Below are 25156 nucleotides of genomic sequence, written 5' to 3' on the forward strand. Positions count from 1 at the left end.
GAGACAGCCGCACTACTTCGGCTTCCGTAGCTGAAATGGTCCTTACTACACTTTCTTCCAGGAATTTATCGTTCAATTAATTTCCTTTTCACAACAAACGCATATTTTAACGCGAGTCAGACATAACTACACCCGAAAGGAAGGTACAAAGGACTTAAATACGTTTGTTCAGCTTTAGTCAATCCGCTGTTAAGGACATTTTTAACGTGATCTGTCATCGTTGATAGTTAGCACGTACGCTACTAGAGTATAACTCGTTAGCGGAGAACATCTCGCTTTATTTGATTGGGTTTAAGCTAAAACAGCGATAACGAGATCAGCTGAAATGTAAACACTCGCACAGCGATCTTCACTGCGGTTGCGGACGACCTCACGACAGTTGTGTCGAAGTTGGAAATACGGAAATAACAGCCATTTATGGCCCACATAATAATCAATTAACTGCATATCAAGTGTTAAATATACCGTGTATCGTCGCCTTGTTTTGAAAGATATTAAACTATATCGCTGTGCCCGCGCGCCCATCAAAAGTGGAGATTAATATTTAGGTCGTGCATGAAGATTAGTGTTCACAGCAGGATGTCAAAGGGATTTGTGAGCTGAGATAATAACAAAAACAAAAACATGTCATTCACCCTGTCATAAATTGTAAAGTTTCGCTTTATAACAGAAACCCGTCGACTTTTGCTGTACATAATATAGATGTTTGTGCATTGGAAGAGCGGGCTGTCAAAATCACTTTACTGATCAAACACTGTAGAAGTCAGAGCCATCATGTCAGGAGACAGTAGTGGCAGTGGTGAAGACTCCGACCGGGAAACCAGCCGTAAAGTTTGCACCGTTAAACTCGAGATCACTAATGGTAGGTGACTGTATTCATTTAACCTGGTGTGTTTTGATTTCTTTACAAAAACTGGTGGTAGCATGCTGATGCTAATACCACGGTACTTTGATGTGTAGTATGGTATTTAAAGGGATAGTTCACCCATAAATGAAAATTCTGTCATTAATTACTCACCCTCATTTCATTCCAAACCTTTAAGACTTTCGTTCATCTTCTGAACACAAATAAAGATCTTTTTGATGAAATCTGAGAGCTTTCTGTTCCTCCATTGACAGCTACGCAACTACCACTTTGTTGCTTCAAAAAGTTCATAAAGAGATAGTAAAACTAATCCATAGCCTATGTATTGAGCGGTTTAGTCCAAAGTTTATGAAGAAACTCGCTTTATTGAACAGATTGAATTTAGGCTTTTTTTTTCACTTATACATTTATCAACGTACACATCAGTTGTGGTAAACGTTAGCTCAAGCATGTTCACTTGACTTGCGAGAACCAATGAGGTTCATTCTCGTGTTACGCTTCTGTTTATGTTTGCTGATCGATATTTAAATGTGAATAAAATGTGAAATAATTCAATCTGTTCATCATATAAAGCGGTTGTGTCTCTTCAGTAAATTTGTACCAAACCGCTCAATTCATATGGATTAGTTTTACTTTTTGAAGCGTCAAAGTGGTAGTTGCGTCGCTGTCATTGGAGGGACAGAAACTCTCACATTTCAGAAGATCTTAAGATTAAAAAATATCTTCATTTGTGTTACGAAGAGGAACAAAAGTCTTATAGGTTAAGTTAGTGAGTAATTAATGATAGAATTTTAAAGACTTTAAAGAGTAGTCCATCTTATGTTTTCAGTCATTTAGGTTATCGGCCACAAGTAAATTGGTCTGATGTCTACATGCACTGTATAACATATTGATTCAAATATGTGTGTGGGGGGATTTAAAGGGTCGAGAGCAAGATTTGTTGTGTAAATACACTGTTTGTCCCTTCCCAGCAAACCTCACAGGATACACTGAGAAAGTTGGCATGGAGAACTTTGAACTTCTCAAAGTGCTTGGCACCGGAGGTGAGACTGTCCCATCCCATCCCGTTACTGGTTTGTCCATCCCGTAAAGGTCATTGGGAATGTTTATACTCAGACAAAGTGATTATGAAAGAAAGTGATCACATGAATGATAGCCATGAGGTTGTAATTATGGAGTATATCTAACACATTTTATACATAAATTAGCAGCAAAATATATGTTAATATTCACTTTTATATCTCCAACATTTTTTTTTCACTGCAAATGAGCCAAACACTTTTTTTTTTTAGTCATTCAGTGTAATAATCAGCTAGAGACACCAGACATGTAATCAGACCTAGCATACGCCCGAACACATTCTGCATCTTTAATGCTGGCTTATTAACAACAAATGAATTACTGGAAGTATTTAAGTAATTTTTCTATCACAGTCTAATTGGCAGATGCAGTGACTCTTAGGGGCATTTCAATCGTTGTTTGTTTGAGTGCAGAAATTACTCAGAAGCCGAGGTTTTGTTTAATACACATTAGGTGAGCTGTCCCTTTAAATAGCTACATCTATTGCTTTTCCTTCTCTTTATCAGCTTACGGGAAAGTATTCCTGGTCAGAAAAATCAGTGGCCATGATAAAGACAAACTCTACGCCATGAAGGTTTGTACTGTCTATTATCACACATGAATTTTTGCTTGTCCTTCAATTAGTAAAAACAAACAAAAATATGCTCTGAGAGTTATAATGTGCTCAATGGGTTTATTATTTTTTTAAATACAGATGTCTTTAAATAAATCAAATATATCATAGAAATAAATACTCTTCTGGAACATAATGGGCCGTTATGTTAGTTTATACAGCCCTCACTTGTCTACTGTTACAGCAGATTTGAATGAAATCACCATTTTGGTAACACTTTACTATAAGGTCACTTTAGTTAACATGAAAGTATGAACAATACTTCTACAGCATTAATTATTCTTAGTTAATTTCAACATTTACTTATACATTACTAAAATCAAAATTTGTATTTGTTTACATTAGTGTGAACTAACATGAACAACTGTATTTTTATTAACAAAGATGAATAAATACTGTAACAAATGTATTGCTCATTGTTAGTTCATGGTAGTTAATACATCAACTAATGTCAACAAATGAGACAATATTTAAAAAATAATGTTACCACAATTTTTTTGTTGTGTTCTTCACATGCTTATTATCATTAACTAAAACTATATATAAAAAAATTATTACATGTAATAAAATAAAGTATAAAAATCATATTTATTATTACTGTTATTTGTCACATTCTTATCATGAAATGATTTTATGATCTTTCCCCCTGTAGGTCCTGAAGAAAGCAGCCATTGTTCAGAAGGCAAAGACTGCTGAGCACACTCGAACAGAGCGACAGGTGCTGGAACACATTCGCCAGTCACCCTTTCTGGTCACCCTCCATTACGCCTTTCAGACGCAAACCAAACTGCATCTCATACTAGGTAAGCACAGGGGTGTGCTATCGAAATAACGCCTTACCCAGCATTAATATGCAATTTGACTGACTTTTTAACTAGAAATGACTGGTATATTTCACAATTAATTACAAAGAAACAATGAATTTAACATAATGATTTTTTTTTTTTAAGTAGAAAGACTGAATTAGTATATTCTTGTAAAACGTACTCCAAAAATATGCATGTTTTATTTTTTACAGTGCACACACAGGTGTGTATTGACTGTTTTTTTTTTTTTTACAATGTCGTTAAATTTGTGCTCTCAAATCGATTAATCACATCTAACATAAAAGATTATAAATATTTTTATATAGTGTTAATATTAATATAACATGGTAGTGTTGTTATATATGCTGTTACTGTGATGTAAAATTACTCATCCTCAATGATTTAAGACATTGGTCATTCCACCCACCTCTGACTTCTAGCTATTTGTCCGTTAGTAAGTTGATGTTGTTTGGACAGTTTTGTGAGTGTGTGTTTGTTTCGCAAGACTATGTGAGTGGAGGAGAGATGTTTACGCACCTGTATCAGAGAGATCATTTCTCCGAGGACGAGGTGAGGATCTACGTGGGGGAAATTATTCTGGCCCTGGAGCACCTGCACAAGGTACTACTAGCTTCTGTAGTGTCTTCTGTCCACTTTTTCATTTGATAACTATTAGATACACACTTACAGATATACAAGTTGGTGAAGTTAAAATCACGTATGCAACTAATTCAATTTTATTAATACTGTTCATTTGTAATAATTGTTTGGGAGAAATATAATTAGCTATAATTAGCAATAATATTTTTTAGCAAACTGAAATAACATTTTTTAGATCAAAATTTGAAATTGTGTTAGCTATAAAAAAGAGATTATGTTGATATTTTTTATGGAGAATGTTGACAGATTATCAGGTTTTTCTAAGAACCTTATTTGGTTTTGTGTTTCCAGCTTGGCATTGTGTACCGGGACATTAAGCTGGAGAACATCTTGTTGGACAGTGATGGTCATGTGGTTCTGACAGACTTTGGGCTGAGTAAGGAGTTTCTGGAAGAGGAGGTGGGGAAATAAAAACGAATAAATGATAACTGTAGTTTATATTTTTCTCTCATTGTATCCATATTGTCTTATAATCCAGTGTGCAGTTGTCATGCTGATATTCTTTGTTCATGTGTAGAAAGAGAGGACGTACTCATTCTGTGGCACTATAGAGTACATGGCACCGGAGATTATCAGAGGGAAAGCTGGTCATGGCAAGGTGAGAGAAAATGATCTGACTAATCTCACAAAAGCATGTAACATTTAGAATCGAAAGGAAAAAAAGAGAGATATAATTGCACAAATAATTTTTTTTTTACATGGGTTAAGGTTAGGTTCAGGGTTAGTACCTGGTTATGACCTAGTTATTGTAAATACTATAATAAGTACATATGTGTACTTATTGTACTTATGTGTACTTATGATCACGACTGTAAAATAAAGTGCTACCAAAATATTAGAAATGTAACCAGTTTGTTTTTGGCTTTTTGAGTTGTATTTCTCATTCACTGGATTCATTGGATGTTTCCATCCAAAGTTGTGAATTTTACTTATCCGTAAAATTGGAATATGGCATAAACCATTTGCGAATAAAGCACAGTTTTCATCCATCCATGTGTTCAAATTGTCACCTCCTGGGAAACTGGTACAAAATATCTGTAATTAAAATGGAAGTTGCTGCAATCGGGGAAGCCACTGTGGCTCTTATTTTCCTACACTGTAAATGACTGGCGAGTTTGCAGATGAAAACCTAGTGTTTGAAAATACATTCATGAGAGACACTTCTGGGAGGTTATTATACCAAATCATTCTGATGACAGACTTTGAAACTGATCCGCTGGTTAGTCCAGTTGTCCAATCACATCCTCTGTTAAGGCAAAGTCACATGAGTTTTTTTGTTTTGCATCGAGGGATTCATTTGATGAATGTGTTTCCATTGTAGTTTATGTGCATGTTGTCATATCGGATAAAAATGTATCCACCATATTTGAGCGCAAAAAATTTTTTATGTGCATTTTTAGAATTAATGTGCATCTTGGCATTTCCATCAAACGTTTTTTTTAATGCGATATCCCATAATGCACATAAAAATAGGTGTATGGAAACATTGCTATTATTTACATAAATAAATTACTGTAATTTAAGGTATCTTCCGACAAATGTCTTAATTATATTGTGCCTCTGCACATTAAGGTGTGATGGAAGAATGTATTTGTAATGTTAAATTTGTTAAAGAATGTTAAATAAAAATATACACATTAACTATTAAATAATATATCTCTCTTTCCATATTATAGCCATAAAATCAAGTATTAAAAATGTTGGTGATAATAACTTTTACATTACTGTAATGAGAATTTGTGGTTACATTTTTTAAAACTTTTTTATTACATAATGTCCATGTTAATGGTCTTAAATTTATTGCAAAATGTACGTTTATACTTTTGATTTTGGTCAAGAATGACAAAAATATGGCATGTTTTTATCCCTATTCGGACGGTAATTGTTTCTCGTGGAAATGTCTGTAAAAATAAATTTGCACAGATGGTGTTTTAAGTCAAGTCATGTTTATTTATATAGCACATTATACAATATAGATTGTTTCAAAGCAGCTTTACAGTGATAAACAGAAAAATTATGATTCAGTGATGCAAAAGGAATTCAATTCTGCTGTAAAGCGGCTCTAAAAAGACGATAGTAAACAGTCATTATTCAGTCAGTCCAGTGTTGATTCGGTTTGGTTCAATAACTGTATAAAGTTTGTCACTTGTAAACTCAGAGATGTGGATTCGGATGACAAAATTACCACACAACCTTTGTGTTTGGCAAATTCAACTTGGGAATTTTTATGTGGGTGGTGTGAGGGGAAAAAACAATCTGGATTCATACGTCAATAAAATCACCCACTAGCCCCTGTAAATGTTGTATTGACCTAACGTGCCCATGAGAAACATTTACCATCTTAATAGGGCTATTGACAGGCTTTCGAGAGATTCTCCATATTTTGATTGATGACATGTAAAATAGTGGTAATAATTCCCTCTTTCCCTTCCTGTAGTCAGTGGATTGGTGGAGTTTGGGGATTCTGATGTTTGAGCTGTTGACGGGAGCGTCTCCATTTACTCTGGAAGGAGAGAGAAATTCCCAGAGTGAGGTGTCCAAGTGAGTCTCGCCCACACACAGGCAAACCTCCAGTGATTCCAATGATTTTCTCCACACGTCCACATACACAAAGTGTTTGAACTCCCAGTGAGACTGTTGTGATTGCATCTCGTAAGTTATTTCCCAGAATTAAAGTAGCTTTCTGTCTCTGGCAGACGCATCCTGCGCTGTGAGCCTCCATTCCCCTCCATCATTGGGCCCTTGGCTCAGGATCTCCTGCGAAAGTTACTTGTGAAAGACCCTCATAAGAGATTGGGCTCTGGTCCCCGAGGAGCCGAGGACATCAAATGCCATCCTTTCTTCAAGGTTCTTTTTTTGCTTTTCAGCTGTTTTTATTCCACACATTTGATCTCTGTGTTTCATGTGATTGTAATCTCTTAATTAGTGATGCACCAAAAATGAGAATGTTCGGTTTCGTCCGAAAGAGTTTTGGAGGGCCCAGATCATTGACCGAAACAGTGACATTTATTTAGCGCTTATCTGATAGCGCAGTTTGACTGTGTTCATGTCTATTTAAAAGGACAGTTCACCCAAAAATGGAAAATTCTGTCATTAATTTCTAGGGCTGTGCCGGTAAACTTGACAACCGCACCACCGCGGTTGTAAAGCGCCACCGCGGTGGCTGAGTAGTACCGGCGGTAGTTCGCCTAAAAAAAATTTTTGTATATGAATGCTGTTTAACATTAATATTATGACACACAAAGCTTTGTTTACAAAATAAATAATAGGTTAGCAATTAAATGTAATATCGCAGCCATGGAAAAGTTTAAATTCATGACGAATGAGAGAGTTGTAGCCTACGTGAGCCCATAAACATAAGCTTTGTCGGCTTTGAATTCTGGTTTGCGATCTGGTCACCCGATTATTAGCGAATTTAAAAATATTCCATTAGTTATTCTTATAGAAAGCTTGAATTATATACTTTTAAACAAAACAATTCAAAACGAAAATAAACCGACTAGCATATGCTTGTGTATTCCGTATGAAGTGTGCATTTCTCTCTAGGCGCGTTCACTGCAAAGAGTGAGCATCGTCAACTTCATCTTTGCAGCCCGACACTGACACACACAAAAAAAAAACACTTTATTAATAAACAATTCAAATGTCTCCTTGCTATCTTTGACACGTTCATAATCATTACTTTTGCCAGTTCTTTGTGACAGCTGTTATGTGCGTTATTGGCAGCGTCACCCTCCGGTTACGCATCACCACTGCATCAGCACCAGAACATGGAGATTTTATTTTAGAGAATGATCGCACAACAGACATTAGAACATTAGATATTCTATAATTAAATCAACTAATCGAATATTCAAAAATCGTGACTCATCCCTGCATGGAATGAATCTCTTTTTTCTTTTCCCATATCTTCACTCGCGTCTCACCCAAAGACGCGTTATAAACGTTTCTTCCTTTGTTTGCTTTTAGGTCGATTATTTTCGTATTCTTTACTGTGTTAAAGTAGAAAAAACGCTGTAGGACAGATAGCCTACATTTTTACTTATAAGTCAAATTCTTTTTAACACAGTTTGTGCTTGTTAGACATGATAATTGGTAAGAAGCGTCAAGTTCATTTTGTAAAGCGCGTTTCACAACCGCGGGTGATTTTAGTTTGGCTTTCTCTGGCAGCGCGCAAACAGCCTAAATGCCTTGCCCTTGTAGAAGATAAAATTCGCTCTTCATACCTTTTACAAGTAGAAAACATGATGGTCTCGAAAAGATCGATGGTCTCTTTCCTGCTTGTGTCCCACATCCCTCTCAATGCGCAGAGCGGTAGGCTATATCACGCGCCTTTGTGTGGAAATATTAACCGAAATTTTTTCTTAATTTTTTTTTTTTTCAATAGATTCAACTTTATTATATTATGTAAGTTACCAGTATTTACTGATATTTATTTCAATGCTTTACAGGCTTTAGTTTGTTGTTTCTTTGTTTTTGTTTAATTTATTTATTTCAAAACACCCCCCACCCAACAACCGCAACACCGCCGGTATTTGGGTCCATTACTACCGCGGTGGTAAAAAAACTGCCACCGTCACAGCCCTATTAATTTCTCACCCTCATGTCATTCCAAACCTGTAAGACTTTCATTCATCTTCAACACAAATTAAGATCTTTTTGATGAAATCTGAGAGCTTTCTGTCCCTCCGTTGACTGCTTCAAAAAGTTCATAAAGGGATTGTGAAACTAATCCATCTGAATTGAGCGGTTTAGTCCAAATTTTCTGAAGACTTGATCGCTTTACATGATGAACATATTGAATTTAGGCTTTTATTCACATATAAACATTCATCAACTCACACTTCAGTTATGGTAAACACATCTGTGTATGTTCGCTGATAAAGTTTAAATGTGAATAAAAGCCTAATTTAAATCTGTTCATCATATAAAGCGATCGAGTCTCTTCAGAAAATTTGGACTTAACCGCTCAATTCATATGGATTAGTTTCACGATGCCTTTATGAACTGTTTGAAGCATCAAAGTGGTAGTTGTGTAGAGGTCTATGGAGGGACAGAAATCTCTCAGATTTCATCAAAAAGATCTTAATTTGTGTTGAAGATGAATTAAAGTCTTACGGGTTTGGAACGGAATGAGGGCGAGTAAATATTGACAGAATTTTAAAACAATTGGGTGAAATATCCCTTTAATAATTTCTCCATCCTTGTCTCAGCTTTTCTCTATTTTTCTCTAGTAGTTGTGTTTGCAACCCATTTTACTTTGATTTTACCTTCTTTTTTTTTTTTTTTGGAAAAATGTAGGACTGGCTTGATTTATTTATTTTTTTAACAGGAATTGATTAGATCGTGAATAGTAGTTATTTTAGGTGGTTGTAGGGAGGCGTTGAAAAACAACAGGGCTCGGTGATGTCTGAAAAGAAAAGTCATTTCAGAGACAGAGCAAGTTATTATATTTTGATTAATGATTAGACATTAACAGATAAGATAAATGGGGTAGTTTTTTATTTACCGGTATTCTTTTCCCCGAGGCCCACTTCAATTGTCAAGATTTCTGCTCCAAAAATGGTCATGATTTAGTTTTACATTGCTTTTTATCCTTTCTCTCATGCACATGACCTGTTAATGCCTACTCTTATGATTGGCTAACCCTTTTTCTAACAGTATGAAATTATAATGCTTTTTTATTGGTTTTCAGTAGTTCAGTAATATTGCTTCTGTTTCATTGCTCCATCCTTTGAAAAAGTTTTTTTTTTTTTTTTAAAGCCTGACTCTTTCACAATCCACACTTAAAGTAATCTTTAATCAAAATGTCATAACTTGCTCTTCCTGTGATATGACTTGTCTCTGCCGAGACATTGCAAGGATGTACTGCATTCATATCTGCCTCCATTCTGGCACGCTTCTCTCACTTTCTTACAATCCAGTCACCAACCAATATAAAATGAAGTCCCGTTTTTTCCCTCATTAGCTGTAAAACAAACCTTGTTGTATAAAAATGTTTAACCAGAAAATCTTTTTTTTTTTTTAAACAAACTTGATACTTTATCTACTACAATGACCTTCATACATATTTAAGTGGCTTAAGTGTCCACATACTTTTTAGTGTCACTGTAGATTGTCACAAACCTCAACTGGTTGGTCTCTCTAGGGTTTAAACTGGTCGGACTTGGCAGAGAAAAAGGTTCAGAGCCCATTCCGACCAGAACTACGTAATGAGTTGGATGTGGGCAACTTTGCCGAGGAGTTTACAGGAATGGATCCGGTCTATTCCCCTGCCAGCACACCACCTAGTACGGACCGTCTGTTTCAGGTACTCGCGCGCACTCAAACACACCCGTCCCTGTGTCCCTTTCATGGAGATACATACATGCATACAATACATGAAATCTTCTTTCCTGTCACAGCCCTCCATTATTAATAGCAACAGATAGTGTAACTGTACACATACTGTTCGGTAACTTAATACCCAGTCTCCTTGATCAAGTCACTACACACACTTTTCAACACCTTCTCTGCCATGTATACTCTGTTCCATGATGTTCTTTTATTCAGCTTTAACTACTGAAACATACAGCTTCAGCTGGCCAAACCAGACCAGTCTAACCAGCCAAACCAGACCAGTCTAACCAGCCAAACACCAGCTAGACCAGTTTAAAGACATAATTCACCCAAAAGTGAAAAATCTTTACTGGCTCAACTTGTCATTCCAAATCTTCTTATGTAGAACTTTTTTTTAAAGAATTAAATATTCTGCCAGAATATCTAAAACCAACAAGCCACTTTGGCTGGTTCAACCTGTTTTGTTTTTTGTTTTTTTCTCAGCAGAGATTTTACTGTTGCCAAATCAATCTCTGTAGTGATCCAGTCTCTTCTTTCTCTCAGGGCTACTCCTTTGTGGCTCCTTCTATCTTGTTCAATAAGAATGTGGTTATGGCGGATGTTCTGGACGCTCATGTGAATGTTGACCGGCCTGGTTCTGCTATAGTCCAGCGCAGTTCTATGCTAAAGGTACATAGCTGCCTGTTTAAAAAAATAATAATCTTTGAAAATAGTTTTTATTTTTTATCTTATTGGGTGGGGAAAAAATGTAAAACATCATTGTTTCTTCTGTCTTTTTTCAGGACTCTCAGTTCTTTCAGCATTATGAGCTGTGCCTGCAGGGGGCGCCACTGGGCGAGGGCAGTTTTTCTGTCTGCAGGAAGTGCAGACACAGGCAGAGTGGCCAGGAATACGCTGTGAAAATCATCAGCCGAAGGTAGAGACATTAAACCAGAGTTGTTCATTGCCAAACCACATTAAAAATCGCATACGTTATATCATCACTTGAGGTTTTAAAGTCATTACTTGAGGTTTCCTACGAATGAATTAACAAAGGTAAGCATCAGGAGAAAACAAACACAATTTTCTAAAAATATATGTTCGTTTAGTTGAAAAGTCATTCAAAAGTACTGAAAAAAATAAGCCCCCTTTAATGTAAAACACTATCTAAAAGGTTTTAGCACTAGGGGTGTTTGATATTGAGAAAATTTGTGTATCTATTATCTGGGGTTTTTTAGATAACGATAATTCGATAAGATTTTGCTGAGAGTGTTTTTGTGCTGGTACCTTGGCTGAGTTAGGCCTTTCATGAAAAATTGTTTCTAAACTTTATGATGTATCATTCATCTTTTGTCAAATTCTTACATTTAATCAATAAATTCAATTAGAATAATGCAAACATTATAGGGCTGCTACCAAACCAATAATATCATCATCAACAAAAGGCTTTTTTGCAGTGCAGAGGTGGCACAGAAGTTTGCTCATCTGATGAAATCTTTTTGCTCATCTATGCATTTAATATGGCTCAGAGGTGGCATATATACATCTGCACTGCACATATGAAACAAGGGTTGGGCGATATAATCTTATTTCATGATATGACATTTTATTTCACGATAACAATGTATATCACAATATAGTTATTTTGTGTTATTTTATCTAATTTCTCATTTAAAAATAAGAAAAAAGCTAATTACAAACAATAGGACAAATGTAATATAACAAAAATATGAATTGAATAAATGTTTTTCAGGTACAGTAGGTTTATTTAACATGAAGTTAGAATTAGTACATAACTTTAATAATTAAATGGAAAAATAAAATATTGCATTGTTTTCACTGTATGAGGGTCAATGACATGGCGTGACATATTTTTGTGTCCTAGTGCATTATTACCTGACTAAACAATTTGATAAATTCATGACATATATCACTATATTTATTCTATAAAACCTATGTTAGAAATTATTTTTAGTACCTCTAAATAATACATATTATTTTATGTTTTGTTATCTTAAACTTCCAAAACAGACTAAGAAAACTATTGCATCATTTTAGGTTTGAAACCTTTCATATAAACAAATTGAGATAATTGAATAGCAAAATCTTTAACAAAATAGACAATTTATACTGTAGTAATGCCATATATTGTTATGCTATCCAGCCCTATATGAAACTAAAACCACCAGTTGGTGGCGGAAATTCCCTGTCATAATGAGTGAGCCATTGAATCATTCATTCAAATGATTTGTTCAGAATGGCTTATTCATTCAGAAAATAAACTAAAGTGTCTTTGTTAATGGGTTAATGAATCATTCACTCAAATAATTCATTAAAAAAGCTGATTAATTCAGTAATGAAACATTGGTGTTTGTTGCTCTAAGATATGCAAAAGAATTTCTGTTGGCATTTTTACTGCATTCTAATAGGCTACATCATGCAGTGAAAGGCGTGTTTTTGTAAAGTGAGTGACATACTTGATAATGTCAGTTCGCACATCGTTAAATCAACAATTATGATATTATCGTTGATGATTCCCTACTAAAGACTCTTTCTGTCATTGTAGGATGGAGGCCATGACTCAGAGAGAGGTCGCAGCACTACGCCAGTGTGAATCTCACCCGAACATCGTCACACTCCACGAGGTCTATACCGATCAGGTATGTTTTTGCACCACAGCATGTACCTAGCTATCAAAATTCTTCTGTTTTTAAGCTAATTATAATGTTTTAGACTAATCATAAAAAACATTTGAGTGTTTTTTTATTAAAATGAGTACTTTATGAATTTTTTTTTGCCTTTGCGTACATACCTGGTCACGTATATAATACATTTTAGTTCTCTTGTATTGCTTTTTTTTTAACCCCATCCCTTTATGTTACTACTGTTATTTTTCGCTCCCATTTTCTCCGTTCCATCTCTCCCAGTACCATACGTATCTGGTCATGGAGCTGTTGCGTGGTGGCGAGCTGTTGGAGCGAATAAGGAAAAAGAAGATGTTTGCAGAATGGGAGGCCAGTCAGCTGATGAAGAGCCTGGTGTCAGCGGTCAGCTACATGCATGAGGCTGGAGTCGTACATCGAGACCTCAAACCAGAGGTAGAGACATACAGAGAGAAAGGATTACAGATGTTACAGATTTTTATAAGGGCAAAGAGAATTAGCCTAGCAACACCCTTGTAACCAGGGTTTGAAATTAACTTTTTCACTCACCGGCCAATTTGGCTACTAGTTTAAGTTACTGGCCATTCAGAACTTCTACTAGCCAAAAAAAAAAGAAAAAAGAAAAGAACCAGAATAAGTACGTCACAGCTTATATAGTTATTCTGTTTCTTTTCTTCTTTCTTTTTATCCGTTCCACTTATCCATCATAATCTACATAGATTTTACATTTACTGAAGGAAGTGTGAGTGGTGCTTATCTGTGCAAACGTCACTGACACAATGATAGGGTGTTTAGAGTCATTTTTTTCGAGTGGTTACAAGCAGGGTTTGAAATTAACACCCACCAACCCCGCCAAATGCGGGTAAAAATTTAACGGTGTCAAATCACTAGCCAATTTGGTGTGTTATTTATTATGTTGGGGAAGTTCGTGTAAGCCAAATCTGCGCAGATTTAGGGCAAATACTCAACTCGTGAGTCATCATGACATATTAAAAACAGAATATGATCTATGATCTTGTGTACCCGCCACAGTTGATTTTTACCCGCGTTTGGCTTGTGTTAATTTCAAACCCTGCTTGTAACCACTCGAAAAAAATAACTCTAAACACCCTATCATTGTGTCAATGACGTTTGCACAGGTAAGCACCACTCACACTTCCTTCAGTAAAGGTAAAATCTGGCTAGATTATGATGGATAAGTGGAACAGATCAGCACAAAGAGGAAAGGACAGCTTTTTTTTTATCGAAACACCAAAACCTTAAATAAAGTTTTGATTGAGCTGAAAACCAAAAATAACTTATTTCATAATCAATTAATTAATAAAATTTAGTTTTATATCAAATTGAGCAGTATATAAACATTTAAATTTCACACAAGGCAGTTTTTATATTAATGACATTAATCATGGCAGATTTATTCCAACATAAATCAAATAATGAAGACAACAGGTTTAGTAAAAATATAATTAATAAGTAATGTAGCGCATATATTACTCTTAAATTCATTGAATGGTTTTTCTGATGTAAATGTAGTTATGCACCATTGTTTACAAGCTGTTTTATTGACATCTTTCCCCGGTTAAAACACTGATTGAACGATTACACAAGACATTTTAGTAAGTTGTAATGTTTCTTTCAGCATATCTTCTGCTGCTCATTCATGTTTATTTTGTGCTATAACTAGTAGTAAAGAGGAAGAGATGATCGGTTCACGTGCCGCTTGAATCTGTCACGACTCATTAAAGAGCATCCAATTTTCATGCATCATGTATTGCTTAAATTTCATAAAATTTACATAATTTAAAAGCTGAGACTTTGTTTCATATCAAAATAACTAATTAAACATCACCATGTCAGTCAATGATTTTGGTCCTCCAAAAATATTTTGTTCGAAACTGAAATATTTTTACTTGCTAAAATTTCAGTAAATCACAAATACTAATGTTGTCATGATACTTAAAGTATAACTTCAATACAATACCTTCCCATTACAAATCTAGAGAAATGCTGTAATCATCTGTCCACAAAAATGTTGGCGATAATGCGAATGTGGGAAAAAATTAAGCAAGCACAACTGGTGCATGTGTCCCAAATGCACATTAAACTCACGGCATATGCAGAAAATGGGCTCAGCTGCATTTACTGTGAACCGAGCTGCAAACACCAGATCATGAGCTGCACACACTTATTTAATTAAAACACACACTGCGGTTTCAACTCGTGAAAAAGCTCAGCTGGGATCAGTTTATCAATAAATGAGTAAAAAATTTATATGGAAACGTTTTCGATTGTTGAGAATCGATATGCATCAAAAATGTGTAGATTTGTTGAGGTTTGAACAAAAGAACAGCAAACAGATAAATGTACGCAAGGATGGACTAACAAGAAATGAGCAGCCTTAGTGCCTTTTTAATCAACTCTTTCTCTAAACGTATAAAAGGATGCTGTCATGCGTTGAGGAAAGCATTATGCTGGCATCTGTCGCAGTGCTAACTGGCCTTGCTTTAGTCAGTTTCTCATTCTCTCATTCAGATCTCCCGTCAGCTGTGTGATCATCACTCATAGTTTGCTTGATTTGACTTCTGTGATGTTATGTATTCGGCGTTCACTCTGTGCTCAGCTATCCATGTGCTGATTTCGTCTTTGCGCTGTGGAATTTTAATGCGCCGTCCACATCTGATGACTGTCGACATTAATCTTCATCAGTGGGATTTTTTCCTAAATGAGATCTTTCAGCCATCACTTAGATCAAATGCCTCACAATATGATGCGCATTGCACGTTTCAATACATTGCGCTGCATCATAATTGGATCCACAGTGCCAAAACATGCACATGAAGTCAAATGACTGTAACATAGAACCTCTTGTGGTTTATTGTGTTAATGCATAGCAGTTTGTCACGTATTGTCTCTCTCTTTTTTTTCCACCTCCACTGGCAGAACGTGCTGTTTGCTGATGAGTCGGATGACTCCGTGTTGAAGTTGATTGATTTTGGTTTTGCGCGGTTGTTTCCAGCGGGGAGCGGGAGTGCCCCCCTGCAGACCCCCTGCTTCACCCTGCAGTACGCCGCGCCTGAGCTCTTCCACAGCTCGGGATATGACCAGGCGTGCGACCTCTGGAGCCTCGGGGTGATTTTGGTGAGTGTTTATATGTATTGCCTGGCTGCCATATTGTTTTAGTCAGGGGAGAGGTCGGTGTCGGGGAATGTTACATTACATTAAATTGATTAAATAGAGAAAATTTACACATTATTTATTTGAAAATGTTACTCTGGTATTTTGATAAATTCCAAAAGTAAACTTTACTTATACTTCCCCAAAAAATGTAAATAAAAATCAGACTTTAGAAAAACTGTTTGTTAAAAAAATGTAAGAACAGAAATGTAATGTAACATGCTGATATTGTTGATGTTTTTTTTTTTTGTCAGTACACCATGCTCTCTGGTCAAGTTCCATTCCAGAGTGAGAAAAAAGGCATGACATCGTCGCATGCTGCTGACATCATGCATAAGATCAAAGAGGGAGATTTCTCATTGGATGGAGAAGCCTGGAAGGGTGTGTCCGAAGAGGCCAAAGATCTAGTGAGAGGTACTAATAGTGAAAGAATCAAAACTTGGGTGGTAAAAAAAAATGTAGTTAAAGGATGACTTTATTATTATTAATATTGAACACCTGGGTTAATTTGAGTTTGGTTTATTTGAATGACGTGAGTCTTGTTTTACAAACTCGGGTACACATCCACAAACCATTCCTCAGTCTACATAAAAAGGTGGTCTGGGGTACGGTTCCTGTGATCTCCGTCATGGTTCGCTGCTGATATGAATGCAATCGGAAATGAACCGCTATGGATGACGTATGATTTAGTCAAACTGTGTGTGTGGTCCTGGTAAACCCTACGTTGTGGGAGCAAAGTTTCCCCACGAGGAAAACATCTAATAAATCTTACAGAATTATGTTTGTTTTTTTTTTATGTAAAAATTCAGAAAGTTTTCGGTGATTGATAGGTTTAGGGTTAGAGGATACAATACACAGTTTGTATATTATTAGTGATAGAGTATAAATAAAATAATTAGTGTCATCAGCATAAAAATGATAGGACAAACCATGTGCCTGTGTCCCAGTGATATAGTGAATATGGGGAAGAGGAGAGGTCCAAGAACCGATCCCTGAGGAACTCCTGTAACAGTTGATGTGCTTTTGATAACCTCTCCCCCACCCCCCGCCGGCCACCTTGAAAGACCATATATTATGTCTATGGAAAGTCCCCATAAAACATGGAAACCCAACATGTGTGTGTGTGCCCACTCACTTTCCTGACAAGCTGGACTGACACTGCAAGCGGAGTGGAGGGATAAACCTTTGTAGTGCATTTGCAGTAGATGCGCTGAAGCGCAGCAGTGAGGCACACAACATTATCCATTTTGCCGCCTTCTCCTGCATTGTTGTTACCTAGCAACAGAAGTAAACAGATTCCATTTTGATGACACAAATGTAGTGCAGTTCTGACCCCAAAAGAACTGGTGTACTTATTTAAATAATATGAATAAATTCATATTTAATTTAACAATAGGAAAATAATATCCTATTTATCATTTGAATACATTTATATATCCTACCTAAAAATAGGAAAATTGACAAGCTGTAGTTCAAATGATTTTCTGTCTTGCTTCTTATCTTACAACTGCTTGTTCAACTAGTAAAATGATTAGTTGCATAATAATAATAGCCCATTTTATTTTTATTTTTATTTTTTATTATTATTCCTCTAAACCGTTTCCAGCATTTCAGTAGTAAAAGTGTACAAAATAACTTTGGGAATGATCTTTTCTTGCAAGCTCTGAGATGTGGATTCAGACGGCAATTAAATGAACACACGACCTTGGCGTTTGTTAAAAACATTTGCGCAGGTGATGGGAGAAAAACACTGACATTCTGGATTCAGATGGCAATAAAATCACAGACTAGCCCCTGCAAATTTGGAAATTACCTTATGTCTCCATGTAAAACGATAACTGTCTGAATATAGCTATAGATTCCCTTTAGTTTTTTTCAGTTCTGTAGCCTGTTTTTGTTCAGTAGGTAGTTTCTGAGATTGCATATTATCCTTCCCTACACAGAAAATCCATTTGAACAACCTGAATGTGTGTAATTTAAATCAGGTTTAAGATTAGGGTCCAATTGAGGTTTCACTCAGAAAAGCCCATACCACAGGATCTTCTAGTTTATGAAGTCTTCTGTAAAATTGGTTGTGATTATCCATAGTTTCTGAACTGCAATCTTTATGGGTTTAGAGCACTGAGACATGTGAAATTTACTTGCGTTCACCCAATACTTGGAGCCTCTATTGATTACGGCCTGAAATAGCTGTGAAATACGTTTTAATACCTTTATACCACTCCAAAGCTTTCGATGAGTGATTCCTGACCCAGCCATCAGGGACCCGCAGGCTCTCGAACGCATTTCAGTCCAATTTCAGCACACGTGCTTGTTATTATAGCTGTCATTTGATCATCTAGATTGAGATGGATGAGGTTCAGTGCCCTGGTGGAAGGAAAGAGTGTGATGGTCCCTGAGGATGGTGGTTTAGTGGCTGAAGGATCCTTATATTGGCAGCCCCTAAATTAGCTTCCATCTCAAGTTTTATCTCCCTCTTCATCTTCACAGGTTTGTTAACCGTAGATCCTGAGCGACGGCTGAAGCTCTCGGCTCTGAAAGAGAACGCCTGGCTTCAGGGAGGTGGCGTCATGTCCTCCACCCCTCTCTGCACCCCTGATGTTCTGGAGTCCACCGGCCCGACTGTCCGTACCTATGTCAATGCCACCTACAAGGTCAAGTATTTGCGTTTTTGTCTGCTGTATTGAGTAGTGATGCACCAGAGTAAAATTCTTGTCATGAGGAATGTTATTTGTTATGTACAGTTAATAGCCATACCAAATGGAATAGCAAAAATAATGTTTGCTTTTATTATTTCTGATGTTGGTACATCCTTTCCTTCCCCAGCATAAGGGAGATTAACCAGTTCATCTACATCTTACCTACATACAGTACAAAATACATTGATGATAAGACTTTTGTATATCTTCGAAACACAAATGATATTTTTAAAGTGCATCTATTATGCTTATATGCTATAATACAGGTTTCTCCTACAATAGGTTTACATTAGAGTTGTGAAACGATTCATCTCGATTAATCGCATCCAAAATAAAAGTTTGTGTTTACATAATAAATGTGTGTACTGTGTATAATTATTTTGTATATATATATATATATATACACACATGCATGTATATATTTAAGAAAATTGTATATATAAAATATTTCTATTTCTATATAATATAAATTATATATAAATATATATGCTGTATATACATACAAATATTTCTCAAATATATTCATGCATGCGTGTGTATTTATAGATACAAAATAATTATACACAGACAGTACACACACATTTATTATGTAAACACAAACTTTTATTTTGGATGCGATTAATCGTTGCACAGCCCTAGTTTACATACATCCAAGGTAAAAAAAAAAACTCACAAAAAAACACTTAAAGTCATCCTGTGGTGAAAATCAAGTTTTTAATGTTGTTTGTATGTCTATGTGGCGTTTTAAAGGTGCCCTAGAATGTGAAATTGAATTTATCTTGGCATAGTTAAATAACAAGAGTTCAGTACATGGACATGACATACAGTGAGTCTCAAACACCATACTTTTCTCTTTCTTATTTAAATCTCGTTTTTGAAAAACACCCCTGAAAAACAGGCGAATCTCCACATAACACCAACTGTGACGCAACAGTTGGGATCATTAATATGTACGCCTCCAAAAATTTGCATATGCTAGCCCATGCTCAGTGCCAGGCGAAACTGCACAGCCGAATCATCAGAAGTTCTGCAGGTGAAGAAACAAGCAGGAGGAGGATCATAGGGAAAATGGCAGATCTATCTATAATCTATCTATATATAATCGGATACCGCTACAGTTTAATTCGAAGTTGTTAGTTGCTCTGCCCATTTCACTGCGGACTTTTTTTCTTACCTGGAACAATATCAAGCAGCCAGGCTTCTCTCGGCGTCTCATACTGACGAAGGGGGCAATTTCAACTAACGTTATATTCCCGCAAGCGGTAAGTAGTGATTTTACTAACGGTAATTTACACTGTGTTATTTAGATCCAGCGCGATATTGTTTTTTTACTCGAGAGACATCGTGGCTTGCAAACGAGCGAACGAAGCATGGCAGTTGCTCAGTGTTTGGATGTACAAATGAACACAAACATATATTTTTTAGCTCCTTCATCCGAGCCTCTGGAGAACCAGTGGGTTATGTGAATTTCTGATGTGTAATTGTTCAAATTCAGACAGATAATCTTTCTCTGAAAGTCGTTCAACACTATTTATGCATCAGTAAATCGCGTTGCAGTGATAAGATCTTCATTCACGCGATCAACAGACTGTCATCTGCTCAATGCTCACTGCAACCTTTTATGTGATGGGAATAGATCTAAATACTTAAAAAACTTCTCACGATTTATTAATCCCGATAGCTGTAATAGTAAAAACGTATAAAAGCTGTAATAGTAAAAGTTTTCCTGATAGCTCTACATTTAATGCCAGATATTTCATATGCAAGCATGTCAGCCAATCACAGCAGAGGGCGTTTACACTGAAGTCTCACAGCAGACACGCCCCTTCAAACTGAGTGTTCAAATCAAAGGATAAAATCAGGCTAGGAAATATGCCTTTTATTTCTAAATTATAACAAATTTTGATCTAAAAAACATACTAACATTATAAGGGCACACTAGAAAACATTATAAAATAATAAAATAATCCATTCTAGGGCACCTTTAAGACAAACCATGTGCAAATTCAGTCATCACCATTGCTGAGTATTTTCTTCTTAAAACTGCAGTGAACCAAAGACAGTCTCAAAGTAGACATTGGCGGGCAGCCAATGAAGACCGTAGGCTATTGCGATTAAACTTTACCTCATGTAAACACAATTCTCTGATCAAAGTAATGCGATCAAGCTCACAATCGTAGTAACCACACTTAAATTAAACTATGTGTTGGATGCTGATTTTAGTCGCAATAAACAGGGATTTAAACACCTTAATCGCTGAATAATATCAACAGAAATTTGTTTTGCATTAGATGAAACTAGATTAAAACAGTGGCCAGTAACATGCCCTACTGCATGTGTTCATCATTTGCGTTGAGGGGAATGCGAATAATGGCGGTAAAAATAACCACAATTCTTAACATAATCAAAGTAGTGAAAATTACATGCAAACAGGAGTAAAAAGTTCTGCTTGTGTCATGTAAACATCTTAATCATTACTCTGATTATTGGAAATAATCACATTATTGGTACGCATGCACTTTGATCCTTAAATCTTTGTAGAACTTTCACATTCCCCAAACAGCTTTATTACACACGTAAAATGTAATATTCGAAAATGCATAATAGAGGCACTTTAATGACACCTGAGAGATTTCTGTCCCTCCATTGAAAGATCACTCACCTGGAATTTTCTTGACTCTCCTGTTTAGCCACTCTCTAAAAAAAACTTTGCTTCATGATATCTCTTTGTTCCCACAGGCATTTAACCGGGGAAAGCGTGAGGGTTTTTTCCTTAAGAGCGTCGACAATGCGCCGCTAGCAAAACGTCGGAAGATGAAAATGACCAGTACTGGTGTGGAGACGAGGCGCAGCTCATCCTCTTCCTCAACTTCCTCCTCTTCCTCATCCGCTTCCCATTCCAAGACGCAGAATAGCCAATCTCTGAATCCCCACGAGGGTCCTAAACTGTGACAGCTCCCGATGCTCTGATGTGGTGAGAGAATGTGTTGCAAAGGCTTTGCAGGATGAAAAAGACCTATAGAAAAGACTAAGCGAAATAATATAACCTTGAAATGCCAACAAATTCAACTCTTCAGGAGTAAAACCCTGTGCTGGCAAGATCAATACTTTCAAGTCATTTGGAGGAAAAGAGGATTTTTAATCACAGTGACTCTCTGTAAACACGATGCCAAGGAAATGATCTACATTATAAAGGAAACTTAGATGGCGTTTCCATTGCAAATGATTATTTTATCATCATTTAAGGAGACTATAGACATGTAAAAAATGAATGTAAAAATGCTATGTCATGTGGTGGGCGTCCACTTGCATTTAGAGAGTTCTTTAACCGCGAAGACGATTGAAACGCGTGAAACTGAGATCAGGGAAAGATTAAATGTTAGGGATTAGTGGTCAAGAAAGCCACAAGAGAGCAAAGCCATATGTGAGAATTAGAGTGGACTTGCATTTTAATGTATTTTATTGATCCACCGAGCAAAGCTTTATGTGAATCATGTACAGGCCATTTACATATCACTACTTTCAGAAGTTTTCTCGATGTTTGCATGGTATAGTATTTTAAACGTTTTACATTTTTAGAAGCCTATGAAGTCAGACCATACAAAGTCACTGAATCACCAGTTACAATACAGGACTATTTCCTCCTAGCCACACTTTTGGGTGAATCTCAAAGAAATGTCAGTTGTATTTCTACTCAAAATCACAAGAAAAAATTATATAGAAAGAAAATATATTATATTATATTATATTTATTATATGGACCATTAAATACCATTAAATGATAATGATTAAAAAAAATCTCATTCTCTTTACTTGTATGCAGTAATGATACAATTTTTTTTTTTTTTTTTTAACTGAACAATTAAATTGTGTACAAATGCGACCATGTGTAGTTAAAATTGTACTAATGTGAAAAAATTATTAAACTTCTATTTTTCATATATTAATTTTGCCATTATGGTATTAAAACAAGTACTATAATTTGTTTTAAAAGATTTTTATTACAAAATAATTTTTCTTTTGGTGCTTTTGATGTGAAATATACTTAGACGTTTCTTGACAGTTTCTGTGAGATTCACCTTTTCCTGCCTCGTGTGTTTTTATTGCTAGTTATCACGTGAAGTGTGTAGAGATCACTTTATATACCATAACTAACTTATGCCGGGTTTAGAATACACAATATTTTTGTCTGTTACGATAGTAACTGTGTCAGATTTTGACTCCTAAATTCTTGTGGCGTGGAAAAGAAACACGTTGCTTCTCGACCAATCATTGCATGCCGTCTTTAACGACGTTTGATGTCATAGAGAAGGCGGATCTAGTGACTGACTTCAGGAAACGAGTGTAAACAAATACACTCTTATCTATCGAAAAATAAATGCTGTCAGCGTCCGAAATCGCATACTGTCTTGAGTAGGTACTTATCTTGAATTAAGTAATTACTTCACGACTGCTAAAAAAGTATGTTCTATATAGTATGAATGTAATCTGGATGTACTACATTCACCATGTTGTCATTATCATGTAACCTACCAGCATCAGTTTGATCGCTTCACTGCCATTCACAAATCCTCTCCCGTGGCCTCATGGGATAGTAAAGTGTTCATCATATGCACACTTCAGTCGTAGATCATCCGTGTACTTTTTTCCTATTCTAGTCTGAATACTATGAATTCAAACTTCTTTTGTCACATACTGTTTTTCGCCTACTATATAGTAGGGAAGTATGCGATTTCAGATGCGAAGCAGTGTTTTAGCTCAATGCTAATTTACGTTTACGAATCACCACAACACCCTTCGTCAAACGCCAAAATCAGGCTGATATGGTGTAGTCTGAACCCTTACTGATTTCAAAAAGTTTGTATATGTGAATCGGTGGCTTTCAAAATCATATTGCCGTCATCTTTATCAGTGTACTTGAAATGTTGTGCTTCTTTAATAGCGTGCACACTCTTGTCTCTTCTACTGAGCTGAGGGATCTGAACATCCACTGCCTGTTTAACTCCTATATATCGACTGAAAGGGCTGAGGTTCACAAGACAGCAATCAATCCCTCACATTCTTAAGGGCTTTCACAATCACATCCACGCTGGAAGATGGCGATGGCATCCCTTCCTATTTCTCTTTTTTATTAACCATCTTCACAGCCGTTAGTCTTGCAATATTTTCAACTTGTAGTTTGATGTACAAGCATTCAGGCATTTTCGTGTCGAGTCTTTCTGCTGGATGCGTTGTATAAATCGACCAAACAACATTTAGGATTCCGACTGCGTGTTGAGCTGACGGTTTTATTAAGATGCAAACAGGCGTCGAGTCCCAGTAAAACACTTCCAACATTGTTTTATAAACTACGCTTTTCTTTTAAGAGGTGTGAAGCTGTCAGGTATGAACAACTTAACAGTCAGATTGATTGTTTGGCACTGTTTTTATTGAAATATCATATTAGTCTTTTGATTCTGCCAAAATAATCAGTTAATGGAGGATAATATTGTCTGTAATACTGTTTTGCACACGAGATGCATAAGTCGGGGGGTTTTATGCCTTTGTTTTTCACAAGTGATGCTTCCATCAGCTTTACATTGATGGAAACAGTGCAACTGTTTGTGAAAAGAGTGGAACAATTTCAGCACATTCTGATGTGGATCTCCAAGGGGTTCAAATGCATGACTTTGCTCAGCAAAGAATCTTTCAGTTACGTCACGCCGTATTATGAAAATGAGTTTGACTTTTAAGGGATGATGAACACACTGATTTTACACTATTGTTTTAGGTAACTTTGAATTTTGATTTCTTCTGTCGCACAAGTTTTTCATGTCAATGTGTTTTGGGCTTTAAAACAGTAATTTTTTTTATTTATTTCTTTTTACTTGCTCTTTATATTTGTATTCACAGTGTTAATGGTTTTCTGCTTAATGTAGTTTAGATTTTTGTTGTTTAATTTGTCAGTAAGAACAAGTCATCTGCTCTTATAAGATCACGTGCACTGTTAGTTATACAAATGTACATTTTTGATAGCAAAATTTTAATAGATATGATTTGATGTATAATGGGTGAGCTTGCTGTGTCTGTCTTTTGGCTTGAGTTTGGTCTGTGTATGTTATGTTAAAATTGTAATTTGCATGTTTTGATTTCTTTAAAAAAAAAATGTTTCTTGATAACTTAAATGTTGTTTTTGTCTCTGCCAAAAAATGTTTTGTAATAAAAAAAGAATTATAGAGCGGAAATGAAATGCACTGTTATAAGAATAAATGAGATGCACTGCTGTGCATTAAGAACAA

The 25156-nt window shown here is 36.0% G+C and overlaps 1 protein-coding gene across 3 annotated transcripts; it reads left to right on the plus strand.

The window, feature by feature from the left end:
- Positions 1-25156, plus strand: rps6ka4 (ribosomal protein S6 kinase, polypeptide 4). 3 transcript variants are annotated; one of them, XM_082170949.1, is made up of 19 exons: positions 1-143; positions 761-862; positions 1837-1908; positions 2452-2519; positions 3211-3361; positions 3870-3985; positions 4316-4423; positions 4542-4622; positions 6462-6565; positions 6721-6871; positions 10173-10334; positions 10907-11032; positions 11146-11279; positions 12909-13002; positions 13270-13440; positions 15946-16143; positions 16434-16593; positions 18670-18833; positions 21618-25156. In XM_082170949.1, exons 2-19 carry the CDS (start codon positions 775-777, stop codon positions 21828-21830), a joined length of 2361 nt encoding a protein of 786 aa, XP_082027075.1. In that variant the 5' UTR covers positions 1-143; positions 761-774; the 3' UTR covers positions 21831-25156. The 3 variants fall into 3 exon arrangements, with proteins under 3 accessions (XP_082027075.1, XP_082027073.1, XP_082027074.1); XM_082170948.1 differs by having other exon boundaries at positions 3-143; positions 703-862; XM_082170947.1 differs by having other exon boundaries at positions 1-862.

Source organism: Leuciscus leuciscus (genome assembly GCF_965113295.1).
Source record: "Leuciscus leuciscus genome assembly, chromosome: 5".
Classification (NCBI taxonomy): Eukaryota; Metazoa; Chordata; class Actinopteri; order Cypriniformes; family Leuciscidae; genus Leuciscus; species Leuciscus leuciscus.

What these genes read in the sequence shown, in the direction of transcription:
- rps6ka4 (XM_082170947.1), top strand. Translation starts at nt 775, where the DNA reads ATGTCAGGAGACAGTAGTGGCAGTGGTGAAGACTCCGACCGGGAAACC. An exon ending in AATGCCATCCTTTCTTCAAG is followed by an intron (nt 6,872 to 10,172) that starts GTTCTTTTTTTG and finishes TGGTCTCTCTAG; the next exon opens with GGTTTAAACTGGTCGGACTT. An exon ending in AGCGCAGTTCTATGCTAAAG is followed by an intron (nt 11,033 to 11,145) that starts GTACATAGCTGC and finishes GTCTTTTTTCAG; the next exon opens with GACTCTCAGTTCTTTCAGCA.